Source organism: Fomitiporia mediterranea, assembly GCF_000271605.1.
Source record: "Fomitiporia mediterranea MF3/22 unplaced genomic scaffold FOMMEscaffold_17, whole genome shotgun sequence".
Classification (NCBI taxonomy): domain Eukaryota; kingdom Fungi; phylum Basidiomycota; class Agaricomycetes; order Hymenochaetales; family Hymenochaetaceae; genus Fomitiporia; species Fomitiporia mediterranea.
The window spans coordinates 536466-554341 of NW_006760402.1; the positions used below are offsets into that span (position 1 = coordinate 536466).

General features: G+C 45.8%; 6 protein-coding genes across 6 annotated transcripts; 1 reads left to right on the forward strand and 5 right to left on the reverse strand.

Annotated features, from left to right (window-relative positions):
• Positions 1-2668: 2668 nt before the first annotated feature.
• On the reverse strand, positions 2669-4821 carry FOMMEDRAFT_32021 (hexose transporter; the record flags this gene model as incomplete). The annotated part of the gene is made up of 9 exons (XM_007271373.1): positions 2669-2881; positions 2939-3614; positions 3674-3835; positions 3886-3924; positions 3978-4109; positions 4168-4319; positions 4384-4510; positions 4626-4658; positions 4736-4821. The coding sequence occupies 9 exons, from the start codon at positions 4819-4821 to the stop codon at positions 2669-2671; spliced, it is 1620 nt and encodes a 539-aa protein (XP_007271435.1).
• Positions 4822-5796: 975 nt separating this feature from the next.
• Positions 5797-7544, reverse strand: FOMMEDRAFT_97259 (glycoside hydrolase; the record flags this gene model as incomplete). The annotated part of the gene is made up of 5 exons (XM_007271403.1): positions 5797-5855; positions 5906-6874; positions 6929-7076; positions 7126-7319; positions 7385-7544. The coding sequence occupies 5 exons, from the start codon at positions 7542-7544 to the stop codon at positions 5797-5799; spliced, it is 1530 nt and encodes a 509-aa protein (XP_007271465.1).
• A 417-nt stretch (positions 7545-7961) lies between these two features.
• Positions 7962-9029, reverse strand: FOMMEDRAFT_171202 (uncharacterized protein). The gene is made up of 6 exons (XM_007271473.1): positions 8931-9029; positions 8772-8874; positions 8614-8708; positions 8331-8567; positions 8174-8274; positions 7962-8110 (listed from the first exon to the last, which is right to left on the reverse strand). The coding sequence occupies exons 1-5, from the start codon at positions 8973-8975 to the stop codon at positions 8242-8244; spliced, it is 513 nt and encodes a 170-aa protein (XP_007271535.1). The 5' UTR covers positions 8976-9029; the 3' UTR covers positions 7962-8110; positions 8174-8241.
• A 1378-nt stretch (positions 9030-10407) lies between these two features.
• FOMMEDRAFT_162047 (uncharacterized protein) lies at positions 10408-11532 on the forward strand (the record flags this gene model as incomplete). The annotated part of the gene is made up of 3 exons (XM_007271474.1): positions 10408-10525; positions 10579-10941; positions 11003-11532. 3 exons carry the CDS (start codon positions 10408-10410, stop codon positions 11530-11532), a joined length of 1011 nt encoding a protein of 336 aa, XP_007271536.1.
• A 239-nt stretch (positions 11533-11771) lies between these two features.
• Positions 11772-13839, reverse strand: FOMMEDRAFT_162048 (uncharacterized protein; the record flags this gene model as incomplete). The annotated part of the gene is made up of 6 exons (XM_007271475.1): positions 11772-12085; positions 12144-12166; positions 12213-12333; positions 12394-12528; positions 12587-12799; positions 13623-13839. The coding sequence occupies 6 exons, from the start codon at positions 13837-13839 to the stop codon at positions 11772-11774; spliced, it is 1023 nt and encodes a 340-aa protein (XP_007271537.1).
• A 1685-nt stretch (positions 13840-15524) lies between these two features.
• On the reverse strand, positions 15525-17876 carry FOMMEDRAFT_171203 (uncharacterized protein). The gene is made up of 9 exons (XM_007271476.1): positions 17608-17876; positions 16970-17552; positions 16744-16885; positions 16562-16688; positions 16391-16494; positions 16170-16333; positions 16087-16114; positions 15932-16027; positions 15525-15879 (listed from the first exon to the last, which is right to left on the reverse strand). Exons 2-8 carry the CDS (start codon positions 17017-17019, stop codon positions 15938-15940), a joined length of 705 nt encoding a protein of 234 aa, XP_007271538.1. The 5' UTR covers positions 17020-17552; positions 17608-17876; the 3' UTR covers positions 15525-15879; positions 15932-15937.

A 17876-nucleotide genomic window follows, 5' to 3' on the forward strand; every position in this document is an offset into this window, starting at 1 on the left:
TAGCAGTGGAACGACGGTCGGGCGACGAAAGCTTGGTGGGACGACCTGGCTTGGGCATAACAAAGTACGGATCACCAGTAAGGAGGAGCTTGCGGTGCAATCGGGAGACGGTAGAACGAGAAAGGCCAAGCCTTTTGGCACACTCAGAGTGAGACATGCCAGCATGCTTGTAGTCCAATAGACGCGCTTTACGAGTGGGTGTAGTGTAGTGCATAGAGTAGAATAGAGGTAATACTAAAGCCCAGGGTGCAAAAGGAGGCACAGGTGTCGAAATAATGAGCACTGGGGCAGCCTTTTTAAAGTGTATGTGCTGCGCGCATATGTAATGCAACAGCATGTTTTTTTTAGATCCGTCCGTCTTGTATAATTACTGCACATTTTGCAGTCTTTTTTACATACATATATTCGCAGTATATCACACTTAATTTACATGTAATTTATATGGGCATAAGTGTTGTGTGGAATGACGTGTAGAGGCAAAATGAAAAACACGTGGTGTGTTGCAATACTTTTGACGCGCACTGTAGGTACGTATAGTAGATTCAGTTTCATGTGGACGCTCACCGGTATCTGTTTTACCCTTCGTCCGTCGTCCGTGGAACATTGCAGGACGGAAAATTTTTTAGTTCGGAGAACCGCATAAATGGATCTGAATGGCAACATATAATGGGTATAGTGACTTGCGTCCCTGCTGTCTCTCTACAGTTTTCGGTCGCCGCGAATCGAGTTACGTCGCTAAATAGCAAGGCAAGCTTTAGCCAGAATGGGACAAGACAGGCGTCCACTTTCTCCTTTCTTCCTTATCCGACAGATGCGTGTATCAGGCCTACGGCGGCAGAGCTGGCGTTCATGGACAGAGTTGTTGGATGGGACAAGCCAAGACAACCACAAGGTCCTATGCTGTCCATAAGAGTTGAGTAAATCTTCATTAAGACAGATCGAACTCACGAGATGCCCTTCCACCTCATTCACCCTCGCGGGTGCGGCGGGAGAACGCAGGAAGTGGTGTAGGGCTGGCTGCTGCCTCGAAGCGCGCCTCTTGACAGGGACGAGGGAGTTAAGTAGGGCGGCAAGCACGTTGCTTCGGCATGGCGATCGTTGATTATTTATGAAGGCAAACATTTAATGATTATCGTCTTCCCTGCCTCCAGACAGTGATAGACAGGCAGATCTTAAGTCCGCTTTCATCGCGTCGTAATTAATTTGGCAGATGTAGGGTCCATATGAGCTTCGTGCAGAGGTGGGGGAAACCAGGAGCAGAAGATGTATGAAGGTGATAGGGATGTAAGAAACGCGGTGAAGCGTGGCGGATAGTACCTTTAGCAGGCACTCTGTGAGTCTGATGACAGAGCAAGTAGTTATAGCAAATTCCGGGAATTTGGGCAGGATACATAGTAATTCCTATAAATTCTGTTCTCCCCCTGAAATACACGGTTAGTCTTATACCAAAAGCCAAATCGCCGTAGAATATGAATACGTCTTCACAGCCCCCCTCAAGGAATAGAATACTAAATGGAGATACAGCCATATGCACGTCCAAGTTTCCTGCCCTCGATATTTCGTATTTCGCATTTCAATGGACCTGAGAAAGCAGCTTCGATTCGGCATGTGATTTACGAAAGTCTTCGATTCGTCCAGCAACTTTCAAAAGCCCTTAAATTTAGCTTCTCTTCGCAGTCATGATACAGAACAAGCCAGAAAGGGGTGCGGAATGATTGTGGTTTATCCTCCACAGGGATGACATCCAGAGAAGACCACATCCTGGAGGAAAATCCGGCGAATTTCAAGACAAAGTAAGTCTGGATAAATCTGTATGAAGAACAGAGGAGAAAAATGTGTTCAATAGAGGAGATCACATTGTACGAAAAATAATCGCACCGCTCGAGGCCATGGCTCGGTGAAGAAACGAAACGAAGGACTTAGGAGACAGCTTCCGACACGGGACACCTTATGTAATGGTGGTGCAGAAAAAGAAAAGAAGCATAGCATATAAGTAAATAAAGCCAAGCAATGATACATTTGATGCCACACACCGCCACTGATCGAATTAAAATTGATGTGCATACTGTTCAAAACGCTATCCTTAGATTCCTTACGTTGTGTTCCTGTGTTATGTGGATGTAACAAGAGAGGGAATCCAAACACCCTGTATCAGATATCCACATCGACTTTGGTTCATGGTCAGATTACGTAAGTTGTCTCCCATGAGCATTGAGTACCATACATACGCACATATATGATACAACGGTGGACGTTCTAGGCTGCGTATACAACATACACAAAAAAATACTTACACGGAAAGACGCACATTAATCTTCCTCGAGGATAGGTGGAGTAAGCTCTTCGTAGGATTTTGATTTATTAGATCACTTTAATAACTGCAATTTGCAACGACACAGTGGAGTAATGGCCCGTCGGACCGTTCAATTGTAAATTATCGTACATGTACTTCGCACCACGACTATCTTCAATATATCATCAGAGATATCCAGCCGATGTGACCGATGAGCCTGAAAAGTTCTCAAGATAGTAAAAGTAGAAACGGAGGGGTCGTCGAGTATAGACTAAATTAACGAGCATCAAAAGAATACACAAAAACAAACATGTCTCGCGTAACATGTCAGTCGTCAAAGAGACATAAGAGCGGAATAGGAACTCGTGATGGCCATTATGCGAGTCTCTCCACATGGATACCAGACTCTGCTTTCTCACTCCCCTCAGTACTTTCTTTCTCGCCGTGTACAACAGGGCCCGAGACGAACTCCGCGGCATTCACGCCGTCGAACAACGCTGCGGTTTCCTCGAGCGTGCGTCCCTTCGTCTCAATGATGTAGACGTAACAGAACGCGGTCTCGAAGAGAAGCCAGCATGCGTATACGATCTAATCAAGGAGAAAATTAGCATATGGCAGTAGTCATTCATAAGGAGTGAAGCCTACATAGTAACGCCACGACAGCTTGCCGAGGGCGATCGGATTGACGTATTGGTTGAAAATAAGGGCGAGGGAGATTGTGAAGTTGAAGATATTAAATCCTTTTGCACGAAGATGATACGGTAAGATCTCGACCGTGTAAGATACGATTAGAGGGGTGAAGGCAATGCTTTGGGATTCCGTAAGTCGTTGTTTACGATGAAGAAATATGAAGGCCACATACTCATATGCCATGTAGAATAGGAATATAAACACTATCGTGCCATGAGCAGCCGCTGTATTCCCGTCGTTGGATAGTTTAAAGCAGATAGTCTGCCCGGTCCAAAATACCACCATACCAATGCACGAAGTCATGAACAGCACCCGTCTACCTAAGCGCTCAGCAAGGAACGATGCTGTCACTGCCACGGCCAGGTTCCAAATTTGCAAGATACCATTGATGAGTAATTGAGTGGTCGGGTCGGTAATTCCGATAGCGTCGAAGACCTTATTGAGGTAGTATGAAACAAGCCCGTTGCCCGACCATTGCGAGAAGAACGCGATCGCAACGATGATGCGTAGGCGTTTGCGGTTTCCCGGTGAAGTGATGAAGGACTTCCAACCGACGTTCGCGGCGACAGTCCTGTCGAATTCGAGGGCGGCTTTGATCTCTTCGAACTCGTATTGCACGAGTGGGTCAGATCTACGTTACAATTTGATATAAATAAATTTGGTCATTCGCGAAATCCAGGCCAGACCCACTCGTTTCCGTCAGCATGGTAGTAAGCCAGGGTGTGCAGAGCCTGAGCCTCACGACCCTTGCTCATAAGCCATCTGGGAGATTCTGGTGCGAACCAAACCAAGCATACTTGCAGGACGGCTGGGAGTCCCTGAAGTAGAGAGGGAGTACGCCAGGCCCAGGAGCTTCGAAAGGAAATCAATCCATGAGTTAAAGTGCAAGGCATGGAACATACTTGGGGATTTTAAAACTGCCAAAGGTTGTCCACGCGGCTCTGCAATTTCAGTCAGTAAGCTAATGCATGTCGCAGACCACAGGAAAACCTACATGATTGAACCGGAATACCATAAGGAGTTGTAAAGCGACGTTAGGGAAGCACGGTAAGGCGGATAGGAAATCTCGGAAACAAGCATCGGGGCAGAATTAGCCGCAAAACTAAGGCCAAATCCGATCAAGAAGCTACGACATGAGAAATAAGCAAAGAAACATGTGTCCTCAGATCCATTCAAGGACCTACCGAGCACCAATGAACATATTGACAGACTGAGAAGCCGTCTGAATCGCCGTTGCGCCAACCATAATGCAAGCGCCAAGAAAAACAGTCGGACGCCTGCCCATATAATCAGATGCGTAAGGTGCAAAGGGATATGCAGCAAGGGATCCGATATTCTGCATGAAGAGGAATGAAGGGAATCAATCAGAGTAGACATGGTAAATCAGCAGCAAAGACCACCTGGATTGCATTGAGAAGTCCCAGCAGACCGTTGGAAGGATGGTTGAATGCATCTTGCCATTGACTCAATGATTGCAGCCCATTCATCATACTCCCATCGAATCCATTTGTCGACGACGTGATGAGGCTGCATAGAAGCGAAAAGTCAGAAAATAAGCTCAAAACTTCGCGAATAAAGAAGAAAACGAATAGACAATGATTTTCGGAGACTAAAGGGGGGGGGGGGGGTTCAGGTAACGTACAAGAGGACAATCCAACCATTAAGCGCGATGATTCTGAAGAATAAAATAAAAGTCCAAAGTTAGCAACTACTGCCGAATTCTCGGTGACAGCGGAAGAACTATATGCGTACCGCCAGTTGTTGTACCATTTCCTGTTCGGGTCCAGGAGGTGCGCATACCCGACAGCTGAGTTATCCACCGCAGCAGGTCCGGCCATGTTTGGTGACAGTTAGCAAGGTAGATTGCTCAAAGTGGAGGCAAGGAGCAAGTGCTGCCAAGGCGGTCGCACTCCTTATAAGCCTTTTGATCATGCCATTCAGCGGCTAGGGGTCAGGCTACCGGTCTAATAAAAGACGGATTCCCAATTGCCCTAGCCGCTTCCAGCAGGGACGGATCCCCCGACGTTCCTCCTACCGGGCTCTTTTTCTCCATTCAATAGACGCGTTCCGATGCTCAAGAACAGGCCAAAATGCACCATTGTCCGAAAATAAATCAGTCATCTGACCGTATATGATGCCGTGAGAGAAAACTGAAGCAGATCAGAGAGCACCGTGGGGTCCCGCGACTATCCGGGTAGAAGGCTTTTCCAAAGCGCGCGATTGTGCTCCAGTTGCAAAAGCCTCCGCCAACACATGGAAGTTTTGATCTACAAGGTCGGATTTCATTTTCAAAGTTCCTTCCTCGACGGAGGCTGGTACGCGCGAAAGAATTTCTTGAAAGAATCAAATGGTCTAGAAGATCAAGGAGAATGCGAAGCATAAAAATAGCCAAGATTCCGATTCTTTCTTGATCGAAATAACCAATTTTGACTTGCTCACGCGAAACTCTGCTGGGAAGCCACTTCCGAACAAACCCTGTGCTTATCCTGAGCAAAAGACGAGCTCGAGTAGTTGATAACATGTTAGAAAGTTGAAATTGGTTGGCCGCCAGCGCAAGATGCGATTGCGGCGCGATATCATCGCCTATCGGTTCACGTTAGCTTTAGACCGAAAATCAAATGGACGTCGAAACCTCGGATGTTTGAAAGTAAACTTTCAGCTGCCAAGAATACGCATTCGGTGGTGAGTAGAACATGGGAGTCCGATTTCTCGCGAGCAGTGTACGGAGCCACGCTCCATCGATTTGTGACGCATACATTTGTGTGACTACGTATATGGTTAGGAATGAAGACGTGGCAGTTTACCACAATCCGTTAGTAGATCTCTTCTAAGGCCTTCCTTGCAGCGTCAATACCTTGAGATAAACCGTGCTCTAATCTTGGTTGAGAAAGCATGCTTATCCTTGAGTCATAGGTGACGTACCAAATTCCCATATATTTCCACTGTGTCCCTTCTCTTTGGCATGTGTGAAAGCCCTTCTCTTTGCCCATTGGCCCTTGAACCCCAGTTCTGATATGGACGAGCCTAGATCAAAAGAGAAGAATTCATATGCGTCATCCCATCCTCTAGTGAAGCCTTCCTCAAAACGCCAGTGTTCATAGTGACCTTGGTACTGGTCCCAATAAGCCGTGTGTTCGTGCAGCGCCTTCTCCTTGGCCATATCTCTTCCCGCCGGATCGTCGGCGATCTCTGCGCCCGATACCTTCCGAATTCCAAACCATGATGGCATAATCTCCGCAACAATGGTGTCGCGCAGGGACCATCCGGCGTCCCAGCTATCCTTCTTGTACGTCCAGAAGTACCAGCCGGCGCAATGTCGCTCAAAGATGCCAAGTTCCGCACGGGCAAAAACGCGCCGCTGTCGGTCCTGTTCGCCCGCCTCGTCCGAACGCAGCGACGCCGGGTTGAGTGCAGCGCTGAACTCGGCGATGACGATATTTCCGCGACATGCACTGGCCCGCGCAGCGAGCTCGCCGTCCATATGTGTACGTAACACGTTTGCGTGTTCATCCCCAGATAGTGCTTGATCGGAACTCGTAAAGCAGCGGTATAAATGATGGTCGACTACCACAAAATCGGATTCAGCGCGTGCTCCGGCGAAAGCAGCATATTTATCAGTATCCCAAGCGTCATGGATATACAGAGGCAACGTTGGCGCAATTCGTCGCAGCTCGTCTAGCGTAGTAGTATACCACTCTGCAAGCGCATGGTGGTCCTGTGGCTCATTCAATAGCTGAATGCCGACAACATTATTCTTCTCATGCAATTCCCTTGCAAGGACCCACAGTGCATGTTGTGTCCGTATCATATTTTTGCGCTCAAAGAAATGTACAGATCCAGTTTGGCCGCTATGTGCATCGGCGTTCTGCTTACCGGCCGCTGCATGTAAATCTTCAAGGGATGCATCAAAGTTCAGTTGCAGGATAGCAAAGAGTCCGAACGGACCTATCAAAACGCCGATACCGAGTCTCGATGCTGAGTCTATAGCGTTGAGAATGCGAGTCCAGGCACCAGAGAATACGTTCTCCAGGTCTGCAAAACTCGTCCCCTCAAGAACGGAACGTTCGGCTCCGCAGACGTGGTAGAATCCAACCTGAACTAGTCAAAACAGGTTCCTTATGGATCACTCTTCCCCTGCTTACGGGTATGCGGACAGTATTTATTCCATGCTCCGATAGCCAAAGCCAGTCAGGTTCTGTAATCCAGGTATCCCAGTGGTGCTCCAGGATTTCCTTCGCATTTGTACCCCTTGCTACGTCATAGTCACTAACGGCCGGATGTTGCGCGCACCGGAACGGAGCATCGCTAATCCAGCGTTCCAGTGTGAACCATGAACCTATTTGTGCAGGCCTTCAGTTTTTTCTCTGTGATTTTGACAACAATAATAAGGTCAGCACGTACCGAGATTTACTCCTCTTTGCCTCCGGTACCTATATACGTCTTGAACCGTGATCGGACCATCAATATCAGGCAGACCGTGGCTGCGGTCATCCCGTTGCTTATGAAACTTATTTCGAACCTCGTTCCACTTCTCCTGCGCTTTTCCACTTAGGAAATCCATGGTAACAATGGGTGAAGATGGTGGACGGTAATTAAGGAGTGTGCTCGTCATGTGGACAAGACTTCCCGGTGACCTGGGTTCCCAACTAAGCCGAGAGTACAGTCAGGTTTTCTCCACAGTTATCGGTGGAATAAACCAACTCAAGAGAAATGCAATTGATTTAGAGATGTCAGGAGTGACACCTAAGTATAAAGTAAGTAGTTGAATGGTGAAGTGACCTTCTCTGTCAGCTTGCCACCCCTGAATTCGGGCAAATTTACGTAATCAGCCTTATTTGTACACGACACCGCAAGTGTTGTCTTGTCTCATATCAATTTCAAGATAACGACAAACATAGACAAATAAATTACAGTGTAGACCGGCAAACAAGAGGTAATCTATACCTAGAGTGAAATATACTGCTCGCGGGTGTGGGCAAGTAATGCAAAGTGGTGAATGGGGAAGGAATCTCTCTATTCCAGATAGAAATATTAAAAAAAGTTTGTTGAAGAGCACAAGAGCAGAGACATTCGTCATCCAGGGATACAACAAATAGGCTGGATCCATTGCAGTATATTTTAAAAGAACTAATTGAACGGAATGCATTTGTATCAGTATATCGATTTGTGTTGTGACTAGTAATCACTCACTAGGCTTTGCAAGACTTTTGGCAATTAAATATCTTCAAACATAGATGTGTGCTGCCCAAAGCAAAGAATCAGGAAGAACTTCCAAAAGGTGCTCCACACCTCTAGTAGTCAAGTATGAGACACTTCACATTTTCCAAAAAGACACAGAATGACTTACTGAACAAAGCAGGGGTGTAATGGTTGGATTGTCTGAAATTAGACCCCATTCTGGGAATGACTGCTGGTCGGCTTGTTTGGAAGACGATGCATCGATCATCGGCAGAAGACTAGACGCCAGACCTTGATCGGGACCACGCGACCAAGCGTGTGAAGCTTGATTGGTGTAATAGTCAAGGACCACTGGAGCTGACGGTGCTTCTGCCCATGGCTTAGGAATGAACAGTATTGGAGGCAACTAGGACATTCAGTAAAAGTAGCGACAGCGAGATAGCAGTACCCACTGGCCAAGACGTAGAAGGAAATGCTTCTTGCATTTGTCCCCCCACAACAAACGATGCTGGCTCGTTGAAGGGAACATCGAAAGTACTTGTAAATTCTAAGTTTTTTAAAGGTCAGGACTATTCAGTTTGCACAAGATCAATTGCTAAGAGACAATTACCTTGTAGACGTTTCTTCTTCACTTGGGTGGGAACGGGTCCGGCACATGATATCCCTCTATCGATACAGGTCCTGCAAGGTCCGGTATCTGAAAGCAGTTCACACTAGGCTTCGATGAGCGGCATGGAATGCACGGGTATAGGGTGGCGCTGTTACTTACTTTTACTTTCCGTTCGCGGCAAGGGGAACACACGTCTTTACGCATGTAACTGACGCTTTTGCATGCACCTGCGTACCAGACGAAGCGAGCAGAGCCGAACTGAAAGACAGATGCGATAATTTGCAGCCTGCGTAAGTTGGGCTTTTATAGAAACTTTCAGGTCATATGTAACACGTTGTGGGCATGCATAGTAGGTACTGTTTAAGCATTTCTTTCGGCGGGTGGACTGATGAGACTCAATGAGTTCACCGAAAAACACTGTTGCTAAAAGAGGAGAGCTTTGCTTTTTTGGTTTTCCGTGGATCTCCGTTGATCGACGTCGTATACGGAAACAAACTCTAACTTTATTTCTTCCTTCCACAGAAAAATCTTTAAGAGGCTTGTATAATGGTGGCGTGTTCACTCAATTTGAGCATTGTATGATGCTCGGGCATATCATAGTAGCAACTGCTTAAAGGTAGCTATGTAGTCCATGCTGAGGTTGTGATTAAAGGGCACAATAATATTGGATGACATGCAGTATTATAACAATGCAATGGTTGCATAACTATTAATACAATATATTAGTAGGATGACCCAGCAAAGACCTGCCTATGTGTATGAAGGCAAATTTTTTGAAGTTCGATCTACCATCCTCTTAGGGTTCAGCATTTTCATAGGACTGCCCCAACGCAGTGAAAGTAGCTTTTCGAAGCTGCGATACCATTTGAATATGGTATTAATAATTTAATACAATCAGACGACCAGGTCTCGAACGCATGCCTCAACTTCAAAGGCAAGTTACCACCCACACATTAGTCACCAAATGTAGGTGCCAATGGTACTGCCAAGGGGCAAGGAAGAGCACTTTGATGATTGAAGGTGCTAACAGCTTTCTATGTTGGGCATGTCCTGAACACGCGGCAACTGGCTTGCCTTGTGCGTGCACACTGGTGGGTAACATGTGCTCAGCACGCAACTTGAAAATAATAGCAATCCTTGCACTCACGTTTCAACAAACTGGAACTACTTACGTAGCTAGCTTTCGTCCCGATCGATTGGGTTCGTCCCGTGGAGGGAACGAACCCGGCGGAATTTTCTTTAGAACCTCGGCTAAGTTACTATGTATGGCAGTTATATTATCAAATGCAGTTAAGCATCGGCTCAGAGTGAGAGTGAGAAAATATTCTTTTTATCTTGAGGAAATACATCTTGTTCTTCAGGAGTCTAAAAATGTAGCTATTTAACATTTTATGAGCCTTTATTACAGAGTAAGGTTGCTCTACTTAGCCTTATAATTCTACATAAGCAATATAGAGTTGACTATAACTAGCCGACATGCTTGCTTACAAATTTTTCCTTCGCATTTCCATTTGATTGTTCCGATGCACAACACTGTTCAAATACACGCTGGAGACATGGATGCCCACTGGCAAGGTCGGACAGTCTCAGTCATCAGCATCTCTTCTCTAGCTCCTCCGTTTTACCATATCTCAAGATGACCAACCTAGCCATGAAAAGGTACGGACTTCTTGCTGCCCATGATTCTGGTATTCCGAATGGCAGCCGGGATTACACTACATTGATTCTTACTCATGGATTTGCCTGGCATTCTGGTATGGAGTTCCATCACTTGAATATAGTTATTAGTCTGAAGCTCATGCTGCAGGCGTATTTGTTCGTCTCCTGCCACTCGCCCCAAAGTACAACGCGCGCATTGTTCTTGTAAATAGGCGTGACTATCCCGAATCTGAGCTTCCCGGAGAAGAACTCAACCAGATCAGCACCATCAAATCGGATACACCAGGGGCGATCGATATCCTGAAAGAGTATGCAAAGCAATCCGCCCGGGAGCTGTACGACTTTCTATCACTATTTGTTAAGTCCGAGAAAGTGCCCGAGAAACCGGGAATTGTTTTCGCAGGATGGTCGTTTGGCGGTGCATCGATGACTATGTTCCTTGCGAACGCTAGGAACTTTCCAGTTGGAGATGTTGATCTGACCCGGTATATTCGAAGTGTTATCCTTTACGGTACGCATATTAATCGTATGAACTTTAATCAGCGCCGACTTATTTTTATCATCGCGCACAGATCCGCCATATCATAGTCTTGGTTACCCACCACCAGCGGAAGTCTATCACCCTCTGGAAGATCCATCTATGCCACCCGGGGAAGGTGGTAAGTTCTTCTTGTCATGGGTTTCTGGATATTATTCGCACGGTAAATCGGTCTCCGAGCTCGAACTTCGCAAGCCCTTGACGAATCCTCGTCCGACAATCGAGACAATGACTCCAAATGATCTCGCATCGACTATGTACGTGTATGCAGAATTCCCTGATGGCGCTGATAAAACCCTCATGGAGGCCGGCGTGCAACACGGTTTATTCAACTTTTTACGAGAAGCTACCCTCTATCCTCCTTTCACGGAAGAGAAGTCGAAAGACTGGGATAGCATACAGCTCAAGTATATCTGGTGCGACAGTTCTGTATGGGAGATGCCTTGGGGAGCGTGGGCTTTCCAGAATGAGCTTGAAGAGGCAAAGAAGAAAGGAAAGCCAACGAGGCCTGTCTCGGTTGTGAGGATGGAGGGAGCCAACCACTTTGTGAGTTTTGTTTTCTGATTTTGGCCTTTAAATATATATGACAGGTATTGTTAGGCACATTGGGATCAGCCTGAACAAACACTTAAGACTCTCTTAACTGACAATTGGAAGATAGTGGTGATAATACCTTGCAATTGTGCTGTCCAGCCTGAGAGGTTGCTGCTACTCCATTTGTTGTACAATATATGTATTTTCATAGATTTGTACTTGGTAACCATTCGCCCAACAAAGAAATGCATTTGTACATGGCTTGTTCATTAATAGCTGGACAAAGGCAAGGCCAAGACTGTCGAAACGTCAATTCTTTCCTGCATCTTCTTCCCGCCCTTCGGCCTTGTTGGTAGCATCTCTGTCGTAACCAATGACAGAGGAAGTTCGGCGTCTGACTCAAAGAACTGAGTGGTCTCGACAGTTAACGTTTTCATATCCCGTCTGATATTTGGTCGGAATCGCGATGTGGTTAATGTCGTGGTTTGTTGCAGTGTTCTGCCGAGGACCAGCAATCGTCTGTTGGTAGCAAACACTACACGAAGGGTAAGGAGGTTGAAGCGATGGAAATTATTGGGGAGACCTGCGGAGCAAGCTTGGTTATAGTTAAGTTATAGGAATTTGTTTGGCTGGCAGCTCACCATGTCCAACAACACATAGATACCTGGTGAGTTGACAATGAATAGTATCAGCGCCGCAGTTACAGTTACGGAGTATATTGCACCTGATTCAAATCATTCAATGATGGCGCGGAGAACTGGCGTGAGCTGCCTATCGCTCGGTATTTTGCTACGTCGCAATTCACTCGCCATATGCGGTACGCTAGACGGCCTGATTAAGCCACTTCAGTTTGCATACTCTCATAAGGAGTGCGGAATAACGGCGACAGACTGGAAGAAGATAAGTTCGTAGCTAATGTCGTTGGGTAGATAGCGGTGATCCAACGAGTAGTCCGTACGGCGAACATAGTATTATACGCATGTCTCGCTGCGCTGGCTAGTGCGACGATGGTGACAATGCACGATGCTAGAAGATAATTTAATTCGATGAAGAGAATCATGGCTTAAAGCATAACACCACGTACTCAGAAGAGCAAACCAGCCCCAAATAGGTATACAAAACAACAGCATAGTAACAATACCAGACGACGTAAGTGCAATAAATCTGCATGTACAGACGTATGATCTATCAATCGTGTGTTTCGGGAATGCAATATTAGATAGGCATACAATGACAGCATCGAGAATTAGCTTTTGAAGATTGGATAATGAGCTCTTGAAGATGAAGGTTGGCTGCGCTACATCATCAAAGTAGTATTGTTATGGTCCACCGGGAAGGCTAGTGACTCCGCAACTTACTTAGCCGAGAGTACATCCTAAGTCAAGTTTTCTCCATAGTTATCGGGATACAACTCAATTAGAGAATGTCATAAAGTGAATCGATTAAGAGAAAAATGCTCAGGAGAGACATCTACATAGTTGAGTGGGGAAGGTACTTCAGCTACACTGTCGAATGCCACTCTTGAATGCAGGTAAAATTACGTAATCGATCTTATTTACACTTACACTTGGAGTTGGCGAAGTGAAGTGGCATGTGTCATTGCAAAGCATTATACTTGGATAACAACAAACATGGGAGAATCAAGCGATACTCAATAAGGAAATCAAGAGGCATTCTATACCTAGAATGAAATGTACTGCTCGCGGGCGTGGCAAGTAAAGCAAAGCCAAGTACTAACTGGGAAGGAAAGTTAAGAAACTCTATTCTACAAAAAGAATACAAAAGGACTCGGTCAAGAGCAGAATTATTCTTCATCCAGGAATACAACGAATGAATACGCCAGATCCATTGCAGGGTATACTTTAAAGAAACTAATTGAACCGAGTACTTTTGTGTCAGTAATAACAGTATGTCAATTGGTGTTGTAGGCGGCAGTTTGCTCACCATACTTTACAAGACTTTGCCAATTAAATATCTTCAAATAAAAGTTACATGTCATCCAAAATGAAGAATCAGGAACAGGTGTCAAACAGAGCCCCACAAGTCTAAAAATTAAGAATGAGGTACATCATACGTTTAAAGGCACACAGAATGATTTACAGGGCAGTACAGGGATGTACCACTTGGATTACCCGAAAGCAAACCCCATTCTGGATACGGCTGTGGCGCTCCCTGGGCGGTTTGTTTGGGAGCTAATCCATTGATCATCGGCAGAAGACTAGACGCCGGGTCTTGCATGGGACCACGCGACCGAGTGTGTGAAGCTTTGTTGGCATAATAATCAAGAACCACCGGGGCTGACGGTACTTCTGACCATGGATTTGGAATGAACGGCATTGCAGGCGACTATGTGATTCAGCCAAAATACAGCAGTAACAGTTGAATAGCAGCACTTACTGGCCAAAATGGAGAAAGAAAGCCTTGTTGAGTCGATCCATTCATAACAAACGATGCGGGCTCATTGGATGGAATATCAAAAGCATTTCTAAATTCTAGGTTCAAATTATGGTCAGGATGGCTTAATTTGCATAAAACCAATCATTACAAGACGATTACCTTGCAGGCGTTTCTTCTTCACCTGGGTGGGAACAGGTCCTGGGCATATTATCCCTCTATCAATGCAACCTTTGCAAGGTCCAGTTTCCGAAAGCAGTTCACACTAGGCGTTGATGAGCATCGTGGAATACACAGGATAACGACACTGCTTGCTTTCACTTTCCGTTCTCGGCAAGGAGAGCATACGTCTTTACGCATGTAACCGGCGGGTTTGCACGTACTTGCTATCAGTTAGGGAGAAGCGAGCGGAGTCGAACCGAAAAAAAGAAAGCCCTGCGATTTGTACTTCGCGACTGCTAGGCTTTATATAAATTTCAAGCTATGCATCACACGTTGAAGGCGTGTGTACTAAGCATTGTTTAAGCATTTCTTTCGGCGAAAGAACTAATATGAGACCACCGAAAGACAATTTCACTGTTGCTAGGAGAGGAGAGTGAAGATCCATACCATACACAGCCAACGGTCAACGGTTTATCCGTTAACCGTGGATCTCCGCTGATCGACGTACGTACACTCTAACTTTATTTCTTTATCCATAAAAAAAAGTCCGGAATCTCGTATAATGATTATAATCAGTTAGTTCGAGTACAGTATAATACTCTGGCACAACACGATTGAAAATATTATGAGGTGGCAACAAATCCGCGTTGAGAGTGTGACCAATGAACACAACATTACTAGTAACTACTGGTCACATTGGATGACCTGTAAGATTAAGATAGTAGATATGATGGTTGCATAACTACGGACATCCCAAATTATCTCAGGTTCTGGTCCATCACCTTAGGTTCCAACATTTCATAGGACTGCCTCGCTGCAGTGAAAGTAGCTTTTCGAAGCCGCAGTAATATTTGATTACGGGGCTTATGTAATCCGGTGACCACGTCTCGAAGTGAGTGCTCGAATTCTATAGACTGGTCGCCGAATAATAAATATAGGTATCAACAGCCCCGCCGAGGAACGGTGATGAGCACTTCGACAATGTGAAGAAATTGTCGTCTTTCTAAACCAGCACTGTGCCTGCAGCAACCATCTAGTCTTGCACATGTACTTTGGTGAGGAACATGTGCTCAACACGCAGTTTGAAAATGGCAGCAATTCCCGTATACACGTATTGCCGCGAAGGTGGCTTCGCAATGTAACTCAGCAGTGACGCACCAAAATAAAATTCTTTTCCTCTGTAGCGACTTCTTCTATCAAGGAATAAAATTTAATCTCTTTCTTTCCTCACAGTAGCATTAATTTTTGAGGTGACTCTGTCTCCCTTTGATGCTGACTTTCAACGGTGCTCAGGGCGGGCTGAGAACACGTACAAATCACATCATCCCCAAGTAATCATTTTTGAGGCGATTGCCTATTCGGGATACAGCACTGCCATGACAGAATTTGGCAGAAGATCCAAATTCGACAAAGGGCAGGAATCAATAGAACACATTCACAGGGCTGCACTTGGCATAATTGGGCGAGAAGAATTGTTTTTATAAGTATACTTAATTAGATAGAAGAAAGCTGTCTTTGGCATACAGATTATGAAGTTGTGTTGGACATTTTAAAAGAAAAGTAGGAGACAGAAGGAGCAGACAAAAAGTGATGCGAGCAGAGAAAAGGATCAAGGAAACAAATACCAGATGCGCGAAATAAATAAGAAGCATCTAAACATTCTATTACGCTTAGAGGGAAAAAGTCCTGAAAACGGAAAAAGGAAAAATTCGGTCCAGATGTTGTAGTCATTGAAACTTATTCACGACTTGGGTATGCGACAACGGCGGGTCTACGTTGAATGGCCGTGTCAAATTTTGAGGTACCTTGAGGGCAAATCACCTTTGCTTGTTTAAGTATATACTCGGTCTGCAAGCAAAGAAAATGGTCTTACAGGTACTTAGTAATTGAGAGCTGCAAACGCAGCCAATAACTCGAATTCGGCCATATCGGGAAGATTATATGCGTCTTGAGATGTCGCCCCTTGGCCCTGCATATAGTTGATATGAGAAAAGATAGTTTGGGTCTCATAAAACAAATTAAACACACCAGGATGTTGGCAGGTCGAATGAATGGGCTAGTTTTATGTAAGCCCACGAGATCAAAAGTCCGAAGGATGGCGTATGACTTACTCCGACGGTGGCGGAACGAAGAAAGGTGCCTGCGGTTGGCCAGTGTCCATAGTCGGGGTCGTTGATTCGACATTCAGTACATTACCAAATTGATAAACCTCAGCGGTGGAAGTTTGGGGCGCCAGGGAAGGTACCTGCGCATCAAAAGGCCATGCGGATGCCACCTGAAGGAAATCGCAAGTCGGATCGAGGATCACACACAAAGTGCAACTTTTCCTTACCAGAGCTGGAAGCATCTCAGAGGGTGCCTGAGGTTGGAGCTCAGCTGTTGGCTGAGCCTGTGCCCGATCTTCTCGGGGGCCACTGGGCGGGTGGCAACCAGGTTCTGACCAAATTTAACTGTAAGTCCACGATCTACTTCGGTTGATGAATAGACGATTCAAGCCACTTACCATTACTTCCATGCGTGGCCTTCTTTTGTTTCTTCTTCAACCGGGCCTCTGTTGGCATAGGCCCACTGCACTCAAGACCTCTATCTGCGCAATTCTGACAGTATAGAGTCCCAAGAACTAACTCACACTGACAAACAACGGGTAAACTCGCGTATACACGAAGAAAAGACTATTGGACCTACCCGTACTTTCCTCCCACGGCAAAAAGTGCAAACTTCTTTCCGCATTGTACGAAGAGGATGATGGTGGTGATGCCTTAGGAAGAAAACGAGATGAAGAAGGTTGCTCAAAAAACTCGAGCTTCCACTGCTTGCTTCTTTCTTTCTTTATAGCGAAGAAATAGACGTTCATTAGCTGCATGGTAGACACGGGTTATGGGCATGGCAGAGTTATTACAAAGTATCTTACCTCTTCCGGCGGAATGAGCATAGCATCAACCAGTCATACGCGGAAAACATCGCGGAGCAAAAGAGGTCCGACAAAAAAGTGAATAGGATCTCACCAACGGGAAATCGCGGGACGTCCAGCCCATAGGATATCGAGAACGACCGTGATGAGATTCGCCGGTTTCTTCAGGATCATTTCTGAATAATTTGAATGTCAGTGAGGCAGAGGTACTGCATCGGTTGAACAACAAAAAGTCCTGCGTCACATTGTAGCCAAATCCGGTCATGAACTCGTGTTCACGTATTAGCTTTCACTTGTAAAGACAAGAACGTTTGGACGATTCATCAGCGGAAGAGAGTTCCGTATGAATCATTGAGCGATGTGAGCATCATTAATCTAGCGCTTGAGCACTGGTCTGCTGTGCCGAATGCAAACCCTGAATGGCATTGCATTCGCCGTAGAATGACTCAGATACAAATTGTACATGATGGTCAGACCAATCTTTTGGGATGCAACGACGCAGAAGACTTGCAGACCTCGAGGCGTAAGGCGGAACAGATCGAAGCAAGCAAAGAAGCCGTCAATTATGGAGAAGATCATCTGACTAGCATAAAGCACTGACTAAGCGAAGCTGGCGCTAAACCATTGAGCACACGTACAGATCCGATTCCCAAGGATAACCAATATACGCAGCGTGTACCTTAACATTATATGGGATCCTGTCGATGGCAGTTCTGTCTATGATCCGAGCTGGCTGCGTGTGCAAGGAATATTAATGTATAACAGAGTTTGAATGTGTTACACTGGCCCCGGAGACAGGACAACATCGGATACCGGGTTGCATAAGATACCGGGTTGCATAAATAACTACTCAACGTGGCTTTTCAATGCGAGCCAGGCGAGAGACGCGTTCCCAATATACAGGTTT